Here is a 22,038-nt window from a genome sequence, read left to right on the forward strand (position 1 = left end):
TAAAGGTATATTTTGTATAACTTTGAGTGACCGGCAAATATGTTACAACCAGTTGCAAAATATTTCCCAGGATTCAACATGACGTGCATGACATTTTTGCTTTAAATAACACTTATTTTCTAGAAATGTTAAAGCTCAGGTATTGGCTTTGTTATTGAGGGACAGAAGACGATTATCTTTGTATAAAGTCGCATGTATCAGCTGTGGGTGGGTGCGCCCTGACAAATGAATGTAGGACAAACGCAGACTTCCTTTCATGCAGTCTGCGCCTCACGGTCAGCATTAGATTTGAGTGAGCCCACAGTGTAACTCTAAATATGAAGCTTTCCCCACTGTTTTGAATTGTGTGAGTGTTGTTATTTCACATCTATTCTCTGCTGACCGTAAGTATACTCCTATTCACTCGAGTCCTCATCATTGACAGAACTACCTGTACCATTTGGGATTATCAGGGTACTGCCGGGCCTTGAAACTAAATGGCTTACTCCTTCTGGTCTCATTATGTCCAGTTTTTTTGTTTTCAAGTGTCCACATTCTCAAGTCCTTTGTCTAAATCTACGGGAAATCTTTGAAAAACGTCTGACGTGCAGGGCCCAGCTAGTTCTGTGATTACCCAGAGCATTAGGTAACAAAATGTACCGTGCATCATTTCCCTCCCACTGCTCTTCTTTTAGGAGAGTGAGTCACAAAGTCAGAGAGACAAACAACTGTGCTGTTTGAGCATCAGAGAACAAAATGGGCTAAAAATGCTTCAGAGCATTCGGACAAATTGCTGCTCTCCTTTTTGGTCTTTCGCCTGCTACCGCCTGTGTTTAGGCCAAGCATTAATTGATTGAATGATTATTGCCATCAGACAACATTTATCTGGCAAATTTCTATCTACTTGTCCAAATGAACAATTCTGAGCTAAGTTATGACTAAAATCTGACAATTAGTATAAAGAATATCTATTTCTGCAGCCGTAATTGTGATTTATTTCAACCATATCGCATTGCACAAGTTGTGATTATCCTACAACTTGAAATTAATTCAAAAGAATATTACATAATAATCCAGTCTGTAGAAGATATATTTGTGGTTACATCTAACCAATGAAAACAGGCTAGGCTGTTGTAAGCCAAAGCATTGATCCAGCCGTTGGTCCTGATGTTAACGTACTGAGTCACAGCGGTCAGATTAAAGCTTCTATTAATAGCCTCAACAGTATCGGGCTCACCGTTCTATTGTCCCCCAAAACAAGGCTCTAGTCTTTCCTCGGGCCGGGTCTTTGTCTGTGCTCAATGGCTTGTAGCTCTGAGGTGTGCGTGTGTGTGCGTTCATTTGTAAGACAAAATGAGCTCCACACAGGGATTGTCTGTCCTCTGGAGAAAGAGATAGATGGGTCAGTTGATAAAGAAACATGGCATGTACAAACACAAGGCCCCACAAACAGTCACACACAAATTGACAAAAAAAGTCGCTTAAGTTGTTTAACTGGTAACGCTGCGGGACTGCTTATCTTGTTTGTGCGAGGAAGAGAAGCAGGCTCACGGGAGAGGGAGCTGAACACGGAGACTTCACAGGCTGATTCCGCTGCTCGTCAGTGGAGTTTAATTTGATCTGACAAATATGTCTCTCTCCTCCCGGCATTTGTGTATTCACCCTACTTTTCCTTTTTAGCTCGGTTGTGTAGTAATACTGATTAACACTCGATACAGTCATCACTATTTATGTTGGGGTCAGTATGTTGGTAAATTGAAATACAGTTTTTCATTCAGGATTTCCAGCTCTGAATTTGACACTGACAGCTTGCTGTGACTCAATGAATGTAACTGATAGTGGAAACACTGAATTTAATAATGACATTGACAAATAAACAGTATTTACTGTTGATGGGTCATGTCTGGCTGACACCTGACCTGCTTAATAAGGTCAGTATTGTTCACAAAACTGCAGCAGAATGGTGCATCTCTGCTTTGTCTGATATGAAACCGTTATTCATTGAACTGCCCTTTTGAGATTAAATGCCAACCTGCTGCCATCTGCAACATAATCTGGACAAAACCTCACCATGCTATCTAAAACTGTGATTCAATCATCTCTCTGGGCACTTCATCTCTGCTTCATCATTATCTGACAGCTATACATGGACGTTTGTCTATTTTCAGCCTGTTCACACGAACCAAGCTGCATTCCACATCTTAAAAAAAAGATGAAATCTGACATGCAGCTGCTGCTAAATATAGACGCAGTGATAAAAGATGTTTTAACTATATGAGAAGCTGATTAGCTAACTCAGCCATCTGAATTGTTTTTTTCCTGGAAACGCGTACATTTGATTTTCTAGAAGGCAAAGTGGCTTTTTTAAAACAGATCTGTGGTGCAATGCTCAGTGACTTCTACTTGTGCCACATTTAGAGTCCAACCTCTTAGTTCAGGTAGAAAGTATGGATTTAGGAAAGTGACAAGTTTTGTGACACCTGCTTGAGGAAAACGGTAACAGTTGAAATATGTTTGCACCGATGGGCCCAAGTAGCTGAGACATGTTAGTGCAGGCTCTGAATGCTGCTCGGCCACATCGCACATGGTGAGCTTCACCAACAGCACCTACTTTGTCCTGCATTGCATAATGCTCCCTCCACACTGAATAACCTTCTGTTGACTAAGTGTGGGTGTTAATTGAGTTCAGGGCATGCTTTTGTTGTACCCATGATCTTCTACTGACCCTGAATCCATCACTGGGCGTCCAAATATTGTCAATAGATTTGTTTGTAATGGATTTGTGTGTCTTCCTTTTCTCCAGGAGTGTCGTCCCGCGTCCCAGAGATCATGGCGGCCGGCACCCACTCCCCTGGAGGGCCCAATGGTATAATCCGGAGTCAGTCCTTCGCCGGGTTTAGCACGCTACAGGAACGACGTTCTCGGTGAGTCTTTTAAACGGTTGGTATGCTGATGTCACTCATCTCTGAAATGACAATTGAAGTCAGGGTGTCAGATTGATTCATAAAGGGGTATCGCACTGATTTTAGTATAGTATAACGTTTGGGGAGTTGCAAGAGACGGATTACAATCAAAGCAGAAGACTCATCCTCAAAAGATGTTGGATCCAACTTTGAATTAGACCATCCCTGCACACATGTTTCAAATCTCACACCTCCTTTTTACTGACGCTTTCTGTCAACAAGTGTGAACTTTGAAAACCCAAATCTAGATAACCCTGATCAAATCATTACCAGCATTTTCTGACCGTTTAGGGTTAAGGATAGTGAGACAGTCTTTGGTAAATCTTGCTTTTCTTTTTTTTTCTTTTTTACTTAAGTCTTCTGATTTCAGCCAGTAAACTATAGTAATTTCCCTGGCGTTTATTCATTTACATAATATACTATTATCTGTGATTTGAGATGTTGATCTAAGAAACATGAAAAAGGATGATGTTAAAACCAAAATACAGGACTTTAAAAAAATGGCAGCACCTCATTTCTTGGAAATTTTTAGTTTTTAACCAATATTTTGCCTTTATGTAATCAGTTGAATGTCTGCCTACATAACCATGTAGAACGGACAACGAGAATATCCTCAACATTTTTAGAAAGGCCTACAAAACTTTTATTTGCTCCCCACTTTAGTATAAAATGTGTTATCCTTGTAACCAGACAGATTTAAACTTAGACAAAGAAGGAATTGAATAACTCAATCTGGTGCCAATCTAGGTTCAGCGAGCCACAGCAAGTCTTGTGATTTTAAAGGGGTGATCAGCACTCTGTTGCATAACCACACAGCTAACTCCTGAAGATCGTTTCATTCATAGCCAAAAGCTGGTGATGAGAAGTTGGAGCTCGCTAAAGTTCTATTTCACATTTTATCTGTGTTCCTGCCTCTTTGACTCATCTCTGACGGCTCTCACTCAGTTGTCACATGACAAAGCCCGCAGAAAGAATCCCTTACTCTCTTTAGGCTGTCGATGTCTGGTTCTCTTCATTAGTCACTGGTCCTGCTGAAAGAACCTATTTGAAGATGCTGTTCCCCCTCTTTTCTCGGGGAATGGGGTAATTGGTTGGAATGACTCTGGGGTGTGGGCGACTGATAAGTTTACCATTCTGATAATGAGCGAGGTAGAAAGCTGCAAAGATGTGGCTTCTGAGGCCACTGGAGTGTATTCCTTGTTATGTGTGTGTGTGTGTGTGTGTGTGTGTGTGTGTGTGTGTGTGTGTGTGTGTGTGTGTGTGTGTGTGTGTGTGTGTGTGTGTGTGTGTGTGTGTGTGTGTGTGTGTGTGTGTGTGTGTGTGTGTGTGTGTGTGTGTGTGTGTGTGTGTGTGTGTGTGTGTGTGTGTGTGTGTGTGTGTGTGTGTGTGTGTGTGTGTGTGTGTGTGTGTGTGTGTGTGTGTGTGTGTGTGTGTGTGTGTGTGTGTGTGTGTGTGTGTGTGTGTGAAAATTATCAGTCGGTATGGAATTGTGTTGTCGTCTATGTATATGTGGGTTTCCTGCCAAGAGACCCTTCTACAGTGACCCCAAGGCTACGCAGCGCTCTCATTCAGTCGTGCCCTACATTTGTGGAAGCTCAGCTTAACTTGTGTTGCGTTCCCTGGCAAGAGGCAAGACGTGGCACGTTCCAACTTGTCGAGCGCTGGAATTTCATCAGTTTCATTGAGTCCAGGGTAATTGTCATTTGTCAGCCAAATCTTTACAGGTTTTAAAAGCTGAGCTGTGCATGAAAGATGAGTGTGACCTAGAATAGGTTGACGTGAGGTGGTTATTGTGGAGAAGAATGGGCTGTTTTTTTTCTTTATTTAAGCATAAAAGCTAGGCTTATGGTTCTGAAATCATTTATGAAGCTCTCAATCAACAAACAAATTAATTTCAGTGATATATCAAGCAAAAATGCTAAACATTTGCCTTAAATGTGAAGTGGCTGCTTTTCTCTGTTTTGTATGACAACATGTTATATTTATTTAATAATGGTGTGTATTTGGTGTTTATCACCTTTGGCTCTAAGTTGTCTGATGTTTTGTAGTCCAAACTAAATAAAGATACATTAATTATGACAATTAGAGATGTACCGACTGCAATTGTCTAGGGCAATTTCATAAAAGTTTGACCTGTCGATTTCTGATTTTCTTTCTAAGTAATAAAATGAGACAAAAATTATTCAAATCATCCTGAATTCAGTGCAAATAGTTACAAATTATCCTTTTACTTTATTTTTTATACATGGTGGACATTTGCATAACACACACTTTAAATGATGAGAAAATAAATAATGAGAATTCCCTCTCTAATATATATGTGTGTGTGGTTGCAAAAAAATCTGTAAAAACTTTACTCATTCAAGTTTCTCTCCAAAAAATAGAAAAGTAATAAAATGGGATGCACCCATCCACCGTTTTTTACTTCTGATACTAATTCCTGGGCTTTGGGTATCATCCGATACCGAGTAGTGATCCAATACCAGTGTTTTAATTCTTAAGCTGAATGCTTCACTGTGTGGAAGTGACTGGGATCATTCTTTTATGCCTAAGGCAATAATATCAGGCTTGACTTAAACATTGCTTTCTTGATATTGTAAAAAAATATTACATTAATTTGTAGATATAATTAATTAAATTAATGGTATCGGATACCAGATTGACACATTTTCATAATACCAGATTTGGTATCGGACCAATATGCAATGTCGGTATTGGTGCATCTCTAGTTGGTTGCATCCCTTTTGTACACAAACGATACCATTTAAGGGAGCTTGTATATCAACGAATAAACTCTATTTTACTCTATCCACATTTGTTGACTTCCCCCCTTGACTAGGTCACACTGTCTGTGGGGAAGAGGGTGAAGAGCACTGAATGTCACTGATTGCCGGGAGTGTGATTGTGCCTCAGTGTGTTTGTAAGTTCACTCCAGCAGAAGATGAATAGCATCCTCACAGGTCAAACACACAGTGGTGGGGGTGAAAAGCACATGTTTACATGTGTTCCCAGATATATATATATATATATATATATATATATATATATATATATATATATATATATATATATATATATATATATGCGCACACTTGTGATTTAGCACACCGCTGTGATGAAGACGTTCACCTCTGAGGTTATGATGTTTGACAGGTTTTTGATATGATATGTAGGCTGACAGCGTCATTCTTGTGTAACCTCGATGCGAAGAGACTCGGCGAGCCCTTTCCATCAGACACATGAGACGAATTCGTGCTTAAACAAAGCAGGATGCTGTAATAATACCAAAATCTCATCTAACGCTACATTATTATAGGCAACTGCAGGACTGGTTATCTGAAATACTGTGGAAATCCCATGCTAAGTATGTAATATGAGATGTAATGGTCTTTGTTACACCGTAATTCAAAATCTCTGCTCTTTTTACACCATTGCACACAAGATTAAGAAAATTCCTGCACACAGGGGGCCCTCTTTTGCACTCTCTAATGTGTGTGTGTGTGTGTGTAGGTGTAACTCTTTCATGGGGAACTCAGCGGTGCAGAAGAAGCCTCAGTCGAAGCCAAAGAAGCCCCACCCGTCGGGGCACAAGGGAGGCAGCAGCTCCAGAGAGCCGCAGCCCAAAAGAGTGGAGGAAGTTTACAACGCACTCAAACAAGGCCTGGAGTGAGTACACTTATACTGTGTAATCGTACACATCACTCAGTCAAGCAATGAAAATGTCTTCCCTTTCAATACATGAACTAATCAAAGGATCCAGAGTAATCATTTGTTTTTGCTTGTGAGAGAAGAGTCTCGGTACATAATCTGTTTCTTTTAATTTGTACATTTACTGCCTGATTTTTCTGACTCGTTTATTTAAATAACTGCACAATTGTTTATGTACCAATGTGTTTGTATTGCCTTCATTATATAGGTACATTGATTATTAATGCAGAGATTGACAAAGTTCAATGTATTTAAATGTGTTGAGTGTTTTCCTTCATTGTCCCGTAGTGAGTATCTTGAAGTTCATCAAACAGAGCTGGACAAACTCATTTGTCTGATGAAAGACATGAAGAGAAACTCTCGCCTGGTGAGAAGCTACCGTACATTATATTACACACAAGCAACAGTGCAGTCCCGCCTTACCCACATCTTAAAGGACATTTCAGGAAACATGCTTCATCACCTTCTTGTCAAGAGTGTGATCAACAAGACTCTCAAGGCTGTGCTGAGAATATTAAGTTAAAGCCAGGAGCCACTTAGCGTAGCTTAGCATAAAGACTGAAGATGCAGATACTGCTCATCTAAAGGCACGTCTAAAGCTCACCAAATAACAAGTAGTAGCTTGATTGTTTATATAATACAAATATTTAATTGTACAAATAAAAATGAAGTTTTAGAGGTGCTTTTTTACTTTTGAACAGAGCCAAGTTGTTTTCCCCTGTTTGTGGAGATGCTATTCAAATCAATAAGCTAATCGTCTTCTTACTCTAGTTAAATATTCACTTATGCATGAAATTGCATTTTAGTCTCAGTAAAGAACAGATGAGCACATTTCCTAAAATGTCAAACTATTTATTTAAAGGCCAACATACATTGTTCCATCATGTATACTTGCTGTAGCTTTTATCTCACTAAAAAGCAGTGAGAACACACGTTTTGGCAGCTGGGATCACTTCAGATCTCCGCTCTGTTTTTATTTTGATCCCGCATTACGTACAACACTAATCCATCGACTTAAATATCACATATTCACACATGGTGAACACACTTTGATTTGCTACAATGTACACGCACACATATTGTACAGATACAGAATCAAGGCTGCGAGTGGAAAGAGTGTTTAACAGGATCTTTCTTGATGCCAGACAACTATAGTCGGCTTTGCATTTTTTAAGCGGCTTCAGCTCTGCCTTCTGTACTAACTGTGTGTGTGTGTGTGTGTGTGTGTGTGTGTGTGTGTGTGTGTGTGTGTGTGTGTGTGTGTGTGTGTGTGTGTGTGTGTGTGTGTGTGTGTGTGTGTGTGTGTGTGTGTGTGTGTGTGTGTGTGTGTGTGTGTGTGTGTGTGTGTGTGTGTGTGTGTGTGTGTGTGTGTGTGTGTGTGTGTGTGTGTGTGTGTGTGTGTGTGTGTGTGTGTGTGTGTGTGTGTGTGTGTGTGTGTGTGTGTGTGTGTGTGTGTGTGTGTGTGTGTGTGTGTGTGTGTGTGTTTCTCTCCAGGGAGTGCTCTACGATCTTGACAAGGTAAGTTGATGGAGGGGAAGGTCTTTCTGTAACAACTGCTCCAAGTTTGGCGTGTGCTGAGGGGAATCTTTGATGTTGAATAAAAAGAGACGATGGAAGGGGAACAAATTGCTAAAAGCCGAAGAAATGAGGGAGGAAGTGAGTAGTTGAAGGGATCGAGGAATAATGCAGGAAAGATTATGAGAGAAAGTATGTGATGGGACAGGAGAAACCGCTTGAGAGATACATTTAGATATTTTTAGGTAAAAATAACAAATACTATTCAGATAAACACTTTGACAATGTGTGACGAACATTTAATGATCACACATGTCTTTTTTATGCAAAGCTGTATCTCTCATCATGTCATGCGGTGTGGACAAACAAATCATTATGTTTACAGTTTTAAACCAGATGTGGGCACTAGTAAATTATTGGTCTGTGTCTGTCTTTCTGCAGCAAATCAAAACCATCGAAAGGTACATGAGACGCCTGGAGTTTCACATGAGCAAGGTAAGAACTGATGTGAGGGATTGATATTAGCCCATGTTTAAAATATATCCATCACAAGTTGTTTGGGGTTCTCTTCTGTGTCTTTAGTCAGCTTCACTATACTTTACTATACTTTCAGCTATCCATCAAGTGCTGTTTAAGATTTCATATCTCAATACCTGATTCACTTAAGCCTCTCCACATAACACCAACACAGTCACTCATAAAACCCCAATAATGGGACATATTTCTTAGTTTGACAATTTGAAAAATGCGCTTATTTGCTTCCTCTATAGTTCAGAAGTTCACTCTCATATCTGACCGTTATGTATGAAGCTACAGCAGCTGGTTAGCTTATCTAAGCATGACTTGGCTCATTCCCTGGGATTTCAGTCTTAATGCTAAGCTAAGATAAGCAGGTGTGGGCTGTTGCTTCATATGCTGTCAGGCTTCCTCATCTAACTCCCAGGAAGAAACCAAATTAAGAATTTTGTCATTCTGATAAACTAATAATTTCCTCACTTTATGTTGAGTTTTTACTCCATGTTTCACTGACTTTGTCCAGTTGGCTTCAGGAAGGATTTTTGCTGAAAGGTTTGAGTGCTGTTCCTGCTCTTCTCTGGTTCATGTGTTGATGCAATAGGGACGTTTTCAGCTGTTTTGATGGTTGAGGTCTCCGGGTAGGGAAAGTTTTCTTTTCCTGTATCCTCCTTTGTAGTCTCCTCCCTGGTTGCCTATTTGGGACATTATTCCCCTACAATGTTATGAAGCACATCCACATCCCGGTATTGTAGTCCTGTAATAGTCTCCCTCGCTGTGCGTCAAATCTGACGTGACAGCAGGCAATCAGAATACACACTCAAACAACAGAGCAGCTCCGAAAGTAACCATGGCTACCCGAAAACGAAGCCTTTGTAGTCCTGAGAAACCAGGTATTGGGTGACCTTAACATTCATTTTCACATATGTCCTCAGACTATACATACTCACCATCAGATGTCCATAAGCAAGCACATGTCCAGAACTATACGAAAGGAGACAAAGACGGTCCATGGACAGATTTGTTGAAGAGTTGAAGACAACAGTGAATCTGGGTCAGGCCAGTTATAGGCTGCAGTGAGAAGTGATTGTCAGGGTCCTTTAAGAAGAACGAGAGGGAATATAGAATAAGGGTCTGATGAGTCATTTGAAAATAGGTCTTAGAAACTCAGAAAATGTATCTGCCTGAATGCTCCACTTTGGCCTTGATAACAAAGAGGAAACACAAGCATACAATGCTCGTTCTGTCTTGTGAGGTTGTCACAGGATGCAGTTGAAACAAACGCACACTCAAAGCCCTTCTACTTAGCATCCATCATTACTCTGAAGCTCTTCTGTTCTTTCAGGCTTGTGCAAAAATAGATTTGAATGCACTTGTAAATATTTGAGGTGACTGATTTATCTTCAGGCAAATAAAAAGCCAAAGCGTAACAAAAAAAAAGTGAGTTAAATCTAGCTCGCCCTTTCATTCTAAATGTGGACCAGCGCTTCTTTTCCAAAACCTTCTCTTTTCATTGACTCTCTGACTTTGTGCAGGTTATTGGATGGAAATGAAATGGTGTAAATGTAACAAATCGTTGCAAATTCTTTGTCATTATTTAAACAAGTTTCTCCCCTGTCATTACTGAACAACAGGCGGTATGATTTACTGTTATTTAAGTGTGATGCTGGGTGTTGCACCCACACTCCGGTTTCACCCGAGGTAAACTGTATTGGCTCTGGCTGCACTCTCCTCAGGTTTGCACCGTTAGCTGCTGGTCTCCGTCGACACGTTGAGAGGGAACCGCAATGCTCCCAATCCTGAATCTTGCACCTTGAGTAGGGAAGAGGAAATGCATGCTTGATTAATTCAAAACCATAATGCCATTGTGAAGTCAGCTTGATGGCCCCTGCATGCCCCGTAAATGGCTATTTGCCACACACAGCTTAAAAATGTGGACCATAAAAATGTTGTGTGTGTGTGTGTGTGAGACATACACACACATCAGCCCGGTCTTTTGTTCCTACTCGGGCTCCTGGCTGCCTGCAGATGTCCGAGCAGTAATTGGCACACATGGAAGAAGCAGGTGGCCCAATACAACTCCAACGATATCCTGCATGGGATAGGGGTGTGTGTGTTGCATGGTTGCTAGTTTCAGCAGGGCATCATTAAGGAGATGAGTGACAGAGATTGAAGGTGAGAAGAGCAGCTGCCAGGCACCTCCTCTTCCCCCAGGAGAGAAAGGGAGAAAGTGTGTTTATGTGTTAATCATGCCAAATTCAATCCAGAATGAGTGTAAATACTTTGCATGTGATTATTTTTAATATAATGTGTTTTTGCTTTCACCTCTTCCCTTGAATGCTAATCTAGACACACACACACAGTTCCCCAGAGACGGGCTTGTGTGTTTGATGCAGCCCGCCTGTTTTAATCTGCTTATAATCACTAGCCCTCTGGCAGTAAGTGTGTTTGTGCGTGCGTGTGTACACCTCACATCCCACAATCCAGGATAATGGCCTCATTTTAAGAGGATTCTCGCCATATCCTAAAGATGTACTGCTCATATTTAAAATCCCACAGTTTACAGTCAGATATACAGTCAATACAGAGTTAATCCTTTATAACTCTAAACGATGCTTCATACAAACCCACCAAAAAGTATTATTATATAGTGAATTTACAAGCATTAACTCAGAAGTCAAAATGGATACTTCACCCTTCATAAATGTGAACACAATGTTACCCTCACCCTTGGCATAATTGATTCTCCAATAAAGATTTTCCTGTAATCCTTCACTGGGTCTCTGAGCCATTCAGGTTTTTTCATGGCTATAATTAATACGGGGACTCTGTGTCCAATATGACTCAATGTAGAATACATTTGCATTTAATATCCGTTCACATCTGGTAAGAGTTAATTAAGAGGGTTCTGATGAAGTTTTTATGGGATGATTTTTTATTCTTGTTTGTAAAATGATTGCTATTGTTTCAGAACGAATGTGACCAAACAATTCAATTATTTATATTATAAAGGTTATGAGTATAAAGTTGTACATAGATTGTAGATATTTTTTGGGATTTCCTGCCAAATTTCTTAGTCTAAATATCCATCACAAGTCAAAGGAGGGAAAGGTGACTGCTTTGTCCCAAAATACAAAATATTAGATAACAATACATGTAAAAAGAATAGCTGACACCTATTTATTCTATTTGATACTTTAGATCCATCTAAAGCATTTCTTCAATAATACAAAAAGTCAGCATTAAAAGAAGTGTATGCTAAACATGGCATACCTGTACTAGACATGTATTATATGTTGACGTGTGTTCTGGTTATTGCGTGTTTTATCCGTCTGCCTATTTTGAAGTTTCTGTGTTGTCTTTGTTTGTGTTTTGCCTTTAATGTTTTTTTTGGGGGGGGTTTTCTGGGGTGAAATGCGCCCGAGGTGTAGCAATATGCTGAGGGCCGTCCATCGAGTGGAGCTTGGCTGACCTTCACAAGAACATTTCCTTGAAGGCAGCAAGGGGCGATTGTAATTCGGGACAAAAATGAGCTTAATTAGCTTATAATGATATGATTACTGATTGCCAGAGAAAAAATGATTGCTATTCATCAGCCCCAGTTTGTGAAAGCACAATTTTGTGACACATAATTTTACCCGAATGAATAACCTCTTTCTAGATGTCTACTCATTTGTGTGTTTACAATAATGAAGTATTTCTTGATATAATCGGTGCTAAAGTTCTTCACATATGAATCATGTCTCTTTTGACTTCAGCTCAGCTTCATCCACAACTAAAAATAACGTTTGCTTCTCATGTTTTTCCTTGTTTTGTTCCAAACAAACAAGTTTTTAAAGCTGTCGATTGATGGTTCGGAATCAGCTCCGCTCGAATCTGAGAGCTGAGAATAACAGTTGTGGTTGGAGGTTATTTCATTGCTAGCTCAGCTGCTGCAGCCCCGCCGCATGCACCACATACCACAGACAGACGGGGCTGGGTCCCAGTCGTGGGTGGGGGTGCTGAGGGGGCTGGTTGGTTTGAGGTGGAGATGGTGGGATTGGGGTGGGTGCTGTCTGTATGTATTTGTTCCCACATAAGTATGACGTCATCGGGTTAAATGACCCCTCCCAAAGAACACAAGCATCCCACTTTCACTTCCTACCATAACCCCTCATGTGCCCAACAACAACAACAACATGCTCTCTGTACACATGTAAACATGTCCACATACACACAGTCACAGAGTCCGCACAAAGATACACAAACAAACACTCAGAGAAGCTGTGAGGATGGCAGGAGCCGGAATGGCCCATTTTCTACCGCTTCTCCCTAATGAGTGCCATAAAGAGCGCAAGGCATCAATATTTCAGCACTCTAGTCAGGCATGCTGAAATATTTCCCTTTGATGAGACTCACCAGAGGTGTTTTGTTTTGCCCGGTTGCCACTCCGATCATATGTGAAGTCGGGAAGGCAGGAAATCAGACAGACAGGATGCTGACAATCTGGACTGTAAATTGTGGTTTCAGGGAGAAATAAATGAGTGACTCAGCAAATTAAAAAAAGATATTAAATGGATTACCTCGTGATTTCCTGAGGATGAATCCTGCCAATTTTGTTGATCCCCCTGACTTTTCCACTAGCACAAGCATGAGGTTAATATCTAGTTCTGAATGACATATCTCGCTTTCCATTTTTTGGGAGGAAATCCTGAAATATGCTAAAATAAAGAGAAAACCAAATTGAAAATAATAAAGTAAATGCATGAATACTTTTATTTATAGATATTTTTTTTTTTTTTAATTACCTGAATGTGGCCTACAGAGTTCAATTCAGTTCATTTTGTATAGCCCAGAATCACAAATTACAAATTTGCCTCAGGGCTTTACAATCTGTACACATACGACATCAATGTCCCAGGACCTCACATCGGATCAGGAAAAACTCTCCCAAAAAACAGAAAAACTTTCACCGGGAAGAAACCTTCAGGAGAGCAACAGAGGAGGATCCCTCTCCCCGGATGGACAGAAGCAATATATGTCATGTGTACAGAGTTATGAATAGTAGGCATTGGACCATGATTGAGAGAACCACGATCCATGTAAACAGAAGGAGGTTCAGACCACACACGCTCCATCCCCTTTGGTTTTCCAGAAAAGTAAATGTTTCACCATTTTAAACTCAATACAACTATTACTGCTGTAGTTATAACGTCATCTGGTTCTGATGACTTAATTCCAGTTAAAACTCAAACTTTTCAGCTCACAGTAAGGCAGCAGGATGCCGATGGAGTCGTTCCTTCTCCGTGGCTTTGGGTTTGATCAGGCTGGTGCTGCAAACTGAAGTCAGGCAGACGTCTCTAAATGAGCTCTAAACGCCGTCTGTTGTTGTCCCCCCCCCCCCCCCCCCCCCCCCCTTCCCCCTTTTGGGAGTGTCCCACTGGGGTCGCACAATACAGTTACACTGATGCATACCAGCTGTATCTCCTCAGTTGAGGACTCTCTTCTACTCCGTTTATATCTGTCCGTCTGTCTTGTCTCACTTGATGATTTTCCTCTCTAAATTTGTCTCCATTTATCTTCAAGCCTTTCATAGGTTCTACCTTTTGCAGTCTCTTACTCTTTTCCTGAATATGAACATTGTAAAATAGTCTTCTCAGTCACAGTTTGTTCTGTTATTTAACCCATATTTTAATTCTCAATAATGCCTATTTCTGCTGTTGTTGAGGACCCGTTGATAAATGTTTCTGACTACTGCTCAGGCCCTGCTGTGCATCCTTGAATGAATCCCAGTGAGATGTGAACACATCCAGAATAATTTAGATGGCAGTTGTTAGTTGGAAGTTTTTTGGGGAGTTTGCCTCCTGCCCAGGGATGTTTTGATGTTTTACGTATGGAGGGTTTCAAACTTCAAAGTCCTTTTTAATTAGTGCAGAAGTTTCTCTTTTGTGTGTTTGTAAGCTAATGAACGTGAAAGTTTGCATGTGTACGAATGCATGCTTGTCCCAGTGGAACATTTATTAAAGATGGAGGGACTCTTTGTGCTTTCAGGTGGATGAGCTGTATGAGGCCTTCTGCATTCAGAGCCGTCTGAGGGACGGTGCCAGTCGGATGAAGCAGGCCTTCTCCTCCTCTCCCTCCACTAAAGGCACCAAAGAGAGCATCGCAGAGGTCAACCGCCGCTATAAGGAGTACACTGAGGTACTGGCATCGAGCAGCACATTCTACTGGGGAGTTTGCATGGAAATGCTTATTGAAGCTTGGAAAAATCAGCCCAGTGTTGCAGACTCTTTTCCAATGAAAGTAGCTAGAAGCACAAGCTCCTTAAGTCCCTAAAAAGCCACTCCCCCAAACTTAGCATTATGAATGTAAGATTATAGTTATGAATGTTAAATTATCATTATGAATAGAAAAAAACAAACATGGTTATTGGTAGTTTTCACAGCTTGCGTAAGGCTCCTTGGACGATCAATGAATGCACAGGCTGAATTCGTGCAGGTAGGCAGACATTTTGGCCGAAATTAAATTATTGGATGTGCTCATTACAGCAACAGGCACAGATATGCAATACAATATACTTTAATATATATTACAGAATACTGCTTACATTGTCAATACATAAAATTACCTTTTTAAACCCTAAACACGCGCACGCGCGCGCACACACACCCCTACACCCCTACACACCTACACACACACACCTACCTGTCATCCTCTGTCCAGAGGGCTTACACCAGCTCTCCTGACTCCTCTGCAGTATTGTGTCGACTGTCTGTCAAAGTATGTCGATAACTTGATTGCTATTGTTGTTCTTGACTTGCGGAACAATGAGCTGTTTATGTGATTAGTATTATCTGTCTTCTCCAGAACATGAGCACGTTCGAGAGCGAACTGGAGAACTTGCTCGGCGAGTTTCATATCAAAATGAAAGGTGAGAAAAAATGTCAAGTAAACGACTCGCATACTGATCTTGATTTCTGGAATAAGAGACATTAATCCACTGATGTTTACAAGAAGGTTTCTGGTGATTTATATTATATTATATTCACGACACCACCTACATACTGTATTGAGCATCAATATTGACTGTGCGGGAAAAGTCTTGTGCTGTAACATGTTCATTCCGGCCTTGTGTACTGGGATGAAGACACTGAACAGCTACATTGTAACCCACTCTGCTAAAAGTCAACTAAAAGCGAACAGATTTTTCATTATCCGGTCCAAATGTTGTTTTTAAATCAATATCCTCTTTCCGACAGGTTTGGCAGGCTTTGCAAGGCTCTGTCCTGGAGACCAGTATGAGGCAAGACCTTCTTTTTTGTATGCAACACAGGAATGTTAGTTAAGAGTTAGGACACGACAATTAATACTTTAAGTTCAAGTAAAGAACTACGTTTGGTATTTTCCATGATAAAATATATTGTTATTGAAAAACACTGCTATAGATTATATGCTATGAGGCTTACTTCTTTCTGTTTTTACAATGCCGTCCCATCCTTTCCTTCCTTCAGATCTTCATGCGGTACGGTCGCCAGCGCTGGAAGCTGAAGGGAAGAATTGAAGTGAACTCCAGACAGAGTTGGGATGGAGACGAGATGGTCTTCATGCCTCTCATCACTGACCTCATCAACATCAAGGTACGGAGGAAATCCAGATAGGCTAGCTTTAACCTTCAGTTAATCAACACGGTGCAGGGTAAAGAAAACAACTATGTAGAAATCAGGTGTTCAGTCAATGTGTTAGTTTGTTGGTTTCATTTATCGTTTTCTTGACCTGAGTTGTAAATACATGTTGTCTTTGGCCTCAATCAGGTGACGGAGCTGAAGGGACTGGCCTCTCACATGCTGGTGGGCAGCGTGATCTGTGAGACCAAGGAGCTCTTCACTGCCATGCCTCAGGTGGTGGCTGTGGACATCAACGACCTGGGGACCATCAAACTCAACCTGGAGGTCACGTGGTAGTAAGTTGACTCATACGTACAGCAAGCAGTTGCTTATTTATGTTGTTCGTCAGTGTTGTGTAGTTTTTTCCAATAGGTTTGTTGCTTTATAGTCATTAAGGGTAAACTTCAGCAGGACAGTTTCATTCAAGTCAACAAAATAATGTGATGGTCCTTGAATGAATCCCAGTGAGATGTGAACACATCCAGAATAATTTCGATTCTGGATGTGGATATTGTGTGTATAAAAGGGCAGTGCATAATGAGAATACATAATATATATTGAGATAGATAAAGTCTTAGATTACCTGATGATTTTGTTATTATTCCATGGTATTCATTTAATTTAATTTCATGCTCAGTCCACTAAAGTTTCAATGAAATGTCATTTTGTTTTTAGTTCATGAAATGTTTTGCGATAAACATTGAGTTTGTAGTCTTTGAACTAGTTATTACACTATGATCATATCTCATAAATGTGCAACTCATGATAATGACTCTGCTTATGTTAAGTTACCACTGTAAACACCGACAGTAACTGTTATTAGTGTGGTTGCTTTAAATTCAGTCAACATTAGTTGTGCTTCTCTCCCATCTGGTGGAGAAACATGGTCGTTACAAGTCACATGAAGTTAACGAAGCAAAATAATCCTCCTTTGTGATATAACCAAATGAATGAGATCATATATACAGTACATGCAGGAAGTCATAAATAAATCATAAGAGTTGTGTTTTTGACCCACCCCTCAGCCCCTTCGATGTCGAGGACCTGACTTTGTCGTCTGGTAATGTGAGCAAAGCCACAGCACTCCAGAGACGAGTGTCAGTCTACAGCCAGGGCACGCCGGAAACCCCCACTTTCCAGGACACCTCCTTCTTTGTGAGTCCAACACACAAACCTCCTTTATCTTCATTAGTGTGCTGGGAAACAGAAGTGGTTGTAGAGCTGAGAACAGATGAGAAAAAAAACGGGTCAATTGTAGGGAAAGAGATGCCTTTTGTCTTTTACTCCTCCATAGTGCCAGCACACTAACCTGTCTACCCCCTGAGCATATCTTATCGTGGCCCCATGATATATTGCACACATTTTTTCTGTTGATGCATCATGCTTATGTGAGCAATGTCAGTGCTACCCCTAAACTAACCCTCACCCATTTCCTTGCTATCCTCCTCTCCTTTGCATTTCCACATCAAAACCCCTTACCCACACTCTGTCCCACTACATGTTTATCCATCCCTCCTGCATCTCACCCCCCTGCCCTCACTCAAATACCCAACACCTTGTCCTATTTGCCTGCGTGCATTGTGTGAAGAAGTGGCGGCCATATCCCGTGGAGCGCCAGCGCCTCTCCTTCCTGCACATGCTCCGAGACACCCTGCTAGAGAAGTTAAGGCTCAGTCGCTCGTTTGGTGACCTGGCCTCACTACGGCCAAGGCCCAAATCCAGTCTGGAGGTCTATGTGAGTGTGTTGCGGCCCCTCAACCTTTTTGTGCTCCCTACCTCATTGATGGGGATGCACTGTGTTCCTCTGCTAAGTGGACACACTTGGGCTTGTCCAGTCCTCTTCTGTGAGCTGCAGAATGCAATGTGTGGCTTTTTGCATGTTTATTTGCACGTGCTCTTCTGTGGTTTTTCTACTCCGATTTAGCTTACTTTGTCTTGGTTGAAGAGACAAGAATTTAGAAAGAAGAGGAGAGTTAGAGTGGACATCTCTTTTTCCACTCGAGAGCTTTCTCTTGTACTTTTTAATCTTACATGCACTGATTTCAAGCTTTCTCACAGTCTTAAAGCTACAGTTGGTATCTTTTTAATTACAAAAATCTAATTGTCACTATATCCTGACAATAGTGAACGAGACAGATGTTCTGTGAAACTATCAGGTTCCTCTACCTTTTTTTGTTTTTGTGCTCCTGATGACATTTGCAATATTCCACTGTGCCCGAAGAAAAACAATCCTAAGAGTGGAGTCTCTGATGCAGGGGTCAAAACCTCGGCTCAAACTGTCAAACCAGGCAGCGTTGATCAAATACAAATCAAGATTGTGTTAATGCATTGCCTATTTCTCACCTCAAATGTATTGAGAAATATATTTTAGTGTACTGTTCAGCTGTAAGAAAGCTGGTGACTCAGCCACCCATGGTGAAAGCAGTTGAGCCAAAAACAAGCGCCTGGAGCATTCACATGGTCAACTGTAGCTTTAATCTTCCGTCGTTATTGTGACACATATTTACTGCTCTGTCTCTTCTGTCAGTCCACTTTACCAGATGATGTCTTTGAGAACGGGGGCTGCGGAGTGGCCGAGTGTAAGCGACTCTCCTTCACCTTTTCGGACACCTCTGGTTCCACGCCCAGCCCCGCACCGAGCACCCACTCCCCAGGCCAGTCCAACCCTGAGATCACAGTCACCCCTCCAGAAATAGACCCGTCACCTACACAAATCCTCCCAACAAGGGAGGACTCCATCGCTGAGGAGCATTTAGTGGAGGAGGAGGAGGAGGAGGAGGAAGAGGAGTACGACGAAGAAGATGGGGAGACGGGTAGTCGAGGAAGTAGGGGCACCAGTGCCAGCCTCGCCAGTGATGAAGCCGAGGTGGCAGAGGACTCTGAGTGGGAGCGCACAGAGTCCCAGCGAAATTCTAGCTCCAACTGTGGTTCAGCCATCCCGTCCCTCTGCTCTGACGGCCACCTGTCTATGGTGGCTCCTGAAGATGTTTTCTTAGACCACACTGACGAACTGAAACCTGTGGAGCTGGACACAGAGGAAGGGGGCAGCCTGACCAGGCAGCTTGTGAAGAGGCTGACTTCTTTGGACGTTGTGCCGCCAAGTGGGAGCTCCTCGAACGGAGGAGGAAATCTGGGCTGGGCGGGAGAGGGGAGCAGGGCTTTCCTGGAGAGCAGCCTGGAGGAGGCCATCCACAGCCTGCTGATGAGGCTGGAGTCTCTGAATCACCGCTGCCGAGAGCTGCAGGACCTGGAGCAGGAAGTGATGCGTCTGGAGGACCTGCTCAAGGTGACTGAACCCTTCTCTGGCTCCCCTTCTAAGTTTATATTTGTACAATATCTTGTAAGGGAAAGAACATAAGAAGAAAACAAATCTAGTACTTTCAGGAAATGTTACTTCCAACCAAATGTTTTATATTTATTTATTTTTTTTACTTGGATCTTGGACCACAATAGTAACTATATTACACAATCCATAAATCTTAATCTTCCTCATCAATCAAACCAGAAAAAATGCCATGCAAAGAGTGTGGACTAAGTATCAGAACATATAGAGGTGTGTCATTGTGTAACAAACAGACCTTCCACAGTACTTGGGGCTTTTATTTAGAAGAGGCTGTCTTCTGTATTGCATCTGACCCAGATGTCAGTATATAAAAAAAAATATCCACTCTCTAATAACAATATTAATACATTAGAAAGTTTGTTAGAAAGCAAAAATAAATGGATGACTACATGAATTAAAAGTAACAAGTTTAGTCACTTTGAGTACTTTAGTTACTAGGATAGACTGGGTGACCTTTTATTGACCCACTATCTTCTCCCTCCTTCTCAGTGCCGTCTGCCGGGTCACAGGAGCCGGTCATCCAGCCTCAGTCTGACGGTAGAGAGTGCCCTGGAGAGTTTCGACTTCCTCAACACCTCTGACTTTGATGACGAGGATACTGGAGACGATAACATGGTTCTCAGTACCCCCCCACAGAGGTCTCCGCTTTTTGATACCGACGGAGAAAGGATCGGGTGAGTGGGAGACGGACACATGAAGGCACTCTGTGTTTGCTGACATTGACGCCAAGTACATGTTGTTGTTGTTGTTGTTGTTTCATGGCGTTCAACTGCTGTGTAGAAGCGTCTGCACTGAGAATTAAAATAAAAGGCTGTTGTTGCGGTATCACATGTATAAAACCACAATCAGAGATGAAGTAGGATATATATCGTCTTTCAAGTTCTTGGTGCTTGGTTTTAAGTAAATGAATGCTGAGCTATTCATTCATGAAGGCACTGGACAGAAAGCCTGAACTGTCTTGATTGAAAACCATTTCTCATAAGTACAGTAGATCACTGTGGGTATTGCTCTCGCAGTGGCCAGCACCCAGAAGCCAGAGGACACCTGAGCGAAGCCCTGACAGAGGACACCGGGGTGGGCAACAGCGTGGCAGGAAGCCCCCTGCCGCTCACCACCGGAAACGAGAACCTGGACGTTGCTATCGTCATCCACCTGCAGTACTGTGATCACCTCATACAGGTCGGGCTCCCAATGACATCTGGGATCATTTGCCATATGAATGAATGATAAATGAATAGTCAAAGTTGATATTAACAATTTACTGCAACACTCTTTTCCTTTCCTTCCTGTAATGACAGCTGTTGACCAGTGGGTTAGGTGTGTGTCAGCGTCGCAGTATTCTCCTCAAACTGTCTGGACAGATTCAGCTATTAGAAGAGCTCGCGGAGCTCAGTGTGGACAAACTGGGAGCCATTACATCCTCTGCAGATGGTAGGTACTAAGAAGTGAAAACCAGTTTGCTTGGTTTGTGTGTTGCGTGTTTACCATGCAACATTGTAGAGTGATCTTGTACCGATTTTATATTTTATTATTTAAGTATTCGCTGAAGGATTATTACCGTGCAACGGAAAGGTTTTTGACCTTGCGGTGTGTCCTTTTCTCAGTTCTCCCGGGCCTCGCAGAGCGCCCACAGCTGATGACTCTGTGGTCAGAGTGCAGCGGGTCGGCAGGACTTTTCCACACCACACTGGACAGAGTGTTCAAACACATGAGCCAGAGCTACACAGCAGTGCTGCAGGAGAGACGCCCACACAGCGCTGACACAGGTTATGTTTTGGCACTTTATCTTTGTGCAAACATGCCAAAGTTTGCACTTGAGTCACTTATTTGGTTTTAAACTTTTCCCTGAGGGGAAATGAGTTCATTGTAAGTGCTCAGAAGATAACGTGGTTCAAATAAAGCCGCTAAAAGAAGTTATCTGGCAACACAAGAGTTGGTATTTAATAAATCCATATAATGCAAATGTTTCTCTGACTTGAGACGTCTTCCTCTTCTCTCCAGTGATTGGCGTCGTAGTGAGCGAGATGGTGGACAGGAGCTATCTGGTGGAGGCACACAGTCCTACTGCCGCTGAGCTCCACCAGGATGTCCTGACAGTGTTTCAGTTCCACAGCTATATCTTACAACATGAAGTGCTGGACATGGAGACACACCTCCTGCATCTGGCCAGAGAAGGTGAGGCAAAGGGGTGACATTCACAACCATTCTGCCATTGAGTCATTTCAATTCCTCCACTATGATTATTCATAACACCATTTAGTTTATATGTTTATACATTTTTATACAAGAGCAGATCAATTAAACACATTTTTACTTGGACTTTCTCTCCACAAGCCCCCAAAACTGTACATAATAGAAGGTAGATGGATGATTG

At 41.8% G+C, this 22,038-nt stretch overlaps 1 protein-coding gene across 5 annotated transcripts in view; it reads left to right on the forward strand.

Moving 5' to 3' along the window:
- ripor2 (RHO family interacting cell polarization regulator 2) overlaps positions 1-22,038 on the forward strand; it is a 49,189-nt gene that overhangs the window by 23,904 nt on the left and 3,247 nt on the right. For all 5 annotated transcript variants that reach the window (XM_034544824.1, XM_034544825.1, XM_034544828.1 and 2 more), the window contains exons 2-18: positions 2,783-2,903; positions 6,453-6,608; positions 6,939-7,017; positions 8,145-8,168; positions 8,607-8,660; positions 14,709-14,858; positions 15,525-15,588; positions 15,917-15,960; positions 16,169-16,294; positions 16,469-16,617; positions 17,347-17,476; positions 18,849-19,607; positions 20,154-20,338; positions 20,681-20,843; positions 20,963-21,095; positions 21,269-21,430; positions 21,666-21,839. In XM_034544824.1, coding sequence (XP_034400715.1) covers positions 2,783-2,903; positions 6,453-6,608; positions 6,939-7,017; positions 8,145-8,168; positions 8,607-8,660; positions 14,709-14,858; positions 15,525-15,588; positions 15,917-15,960; positions 16,169-16,294; positions 16,469-16,617; positions 17,347-17,476; positions 18,849-19,607; positions 20,154-20,338; positions 20,681-20,843; positions 20,963-21,095; positions 21,269-21,430; positions 21,666-21,839 — 2,673 coding nt within the window. The remainder of the gene's footprint in view (positions 1-2,782; positions 2,904-6,452; positions 6,609-6,938; positions 7,018-8,144; positions 8,169-8,606; positions 8,661-14,708; positions 14,859-15,524; positions 15,589-15,916; positions 15,961-16,168; positions 16,295-16,468; positions 16,618-17,346; positions 17,477-18,848; positions 19,608-20,153; positions 20,339-20,680; positions 20,844-20,962; positions 21,096-21,268; positions 21,431-21,665; positions 21,840-22,038) is intronic.

The sequence above is a fragment of the Cyclopterus lumpus genome, chromosome 11, assembly GCF_009769545.1.
Source record: "Cyclopterus lumpus isolate fCycLum1 chromosome 11, fCycLum1.pri, whole genome shotgun sequence".
In the NCBI taxonomy this organism is placed as follows: domain Eukaryota; kingdom Metazoa; phylum Chordata; class Actinopteri; order Perciformes; family Cyclopteridae; genus Cyclopterus; species Cyclopterus lumpus.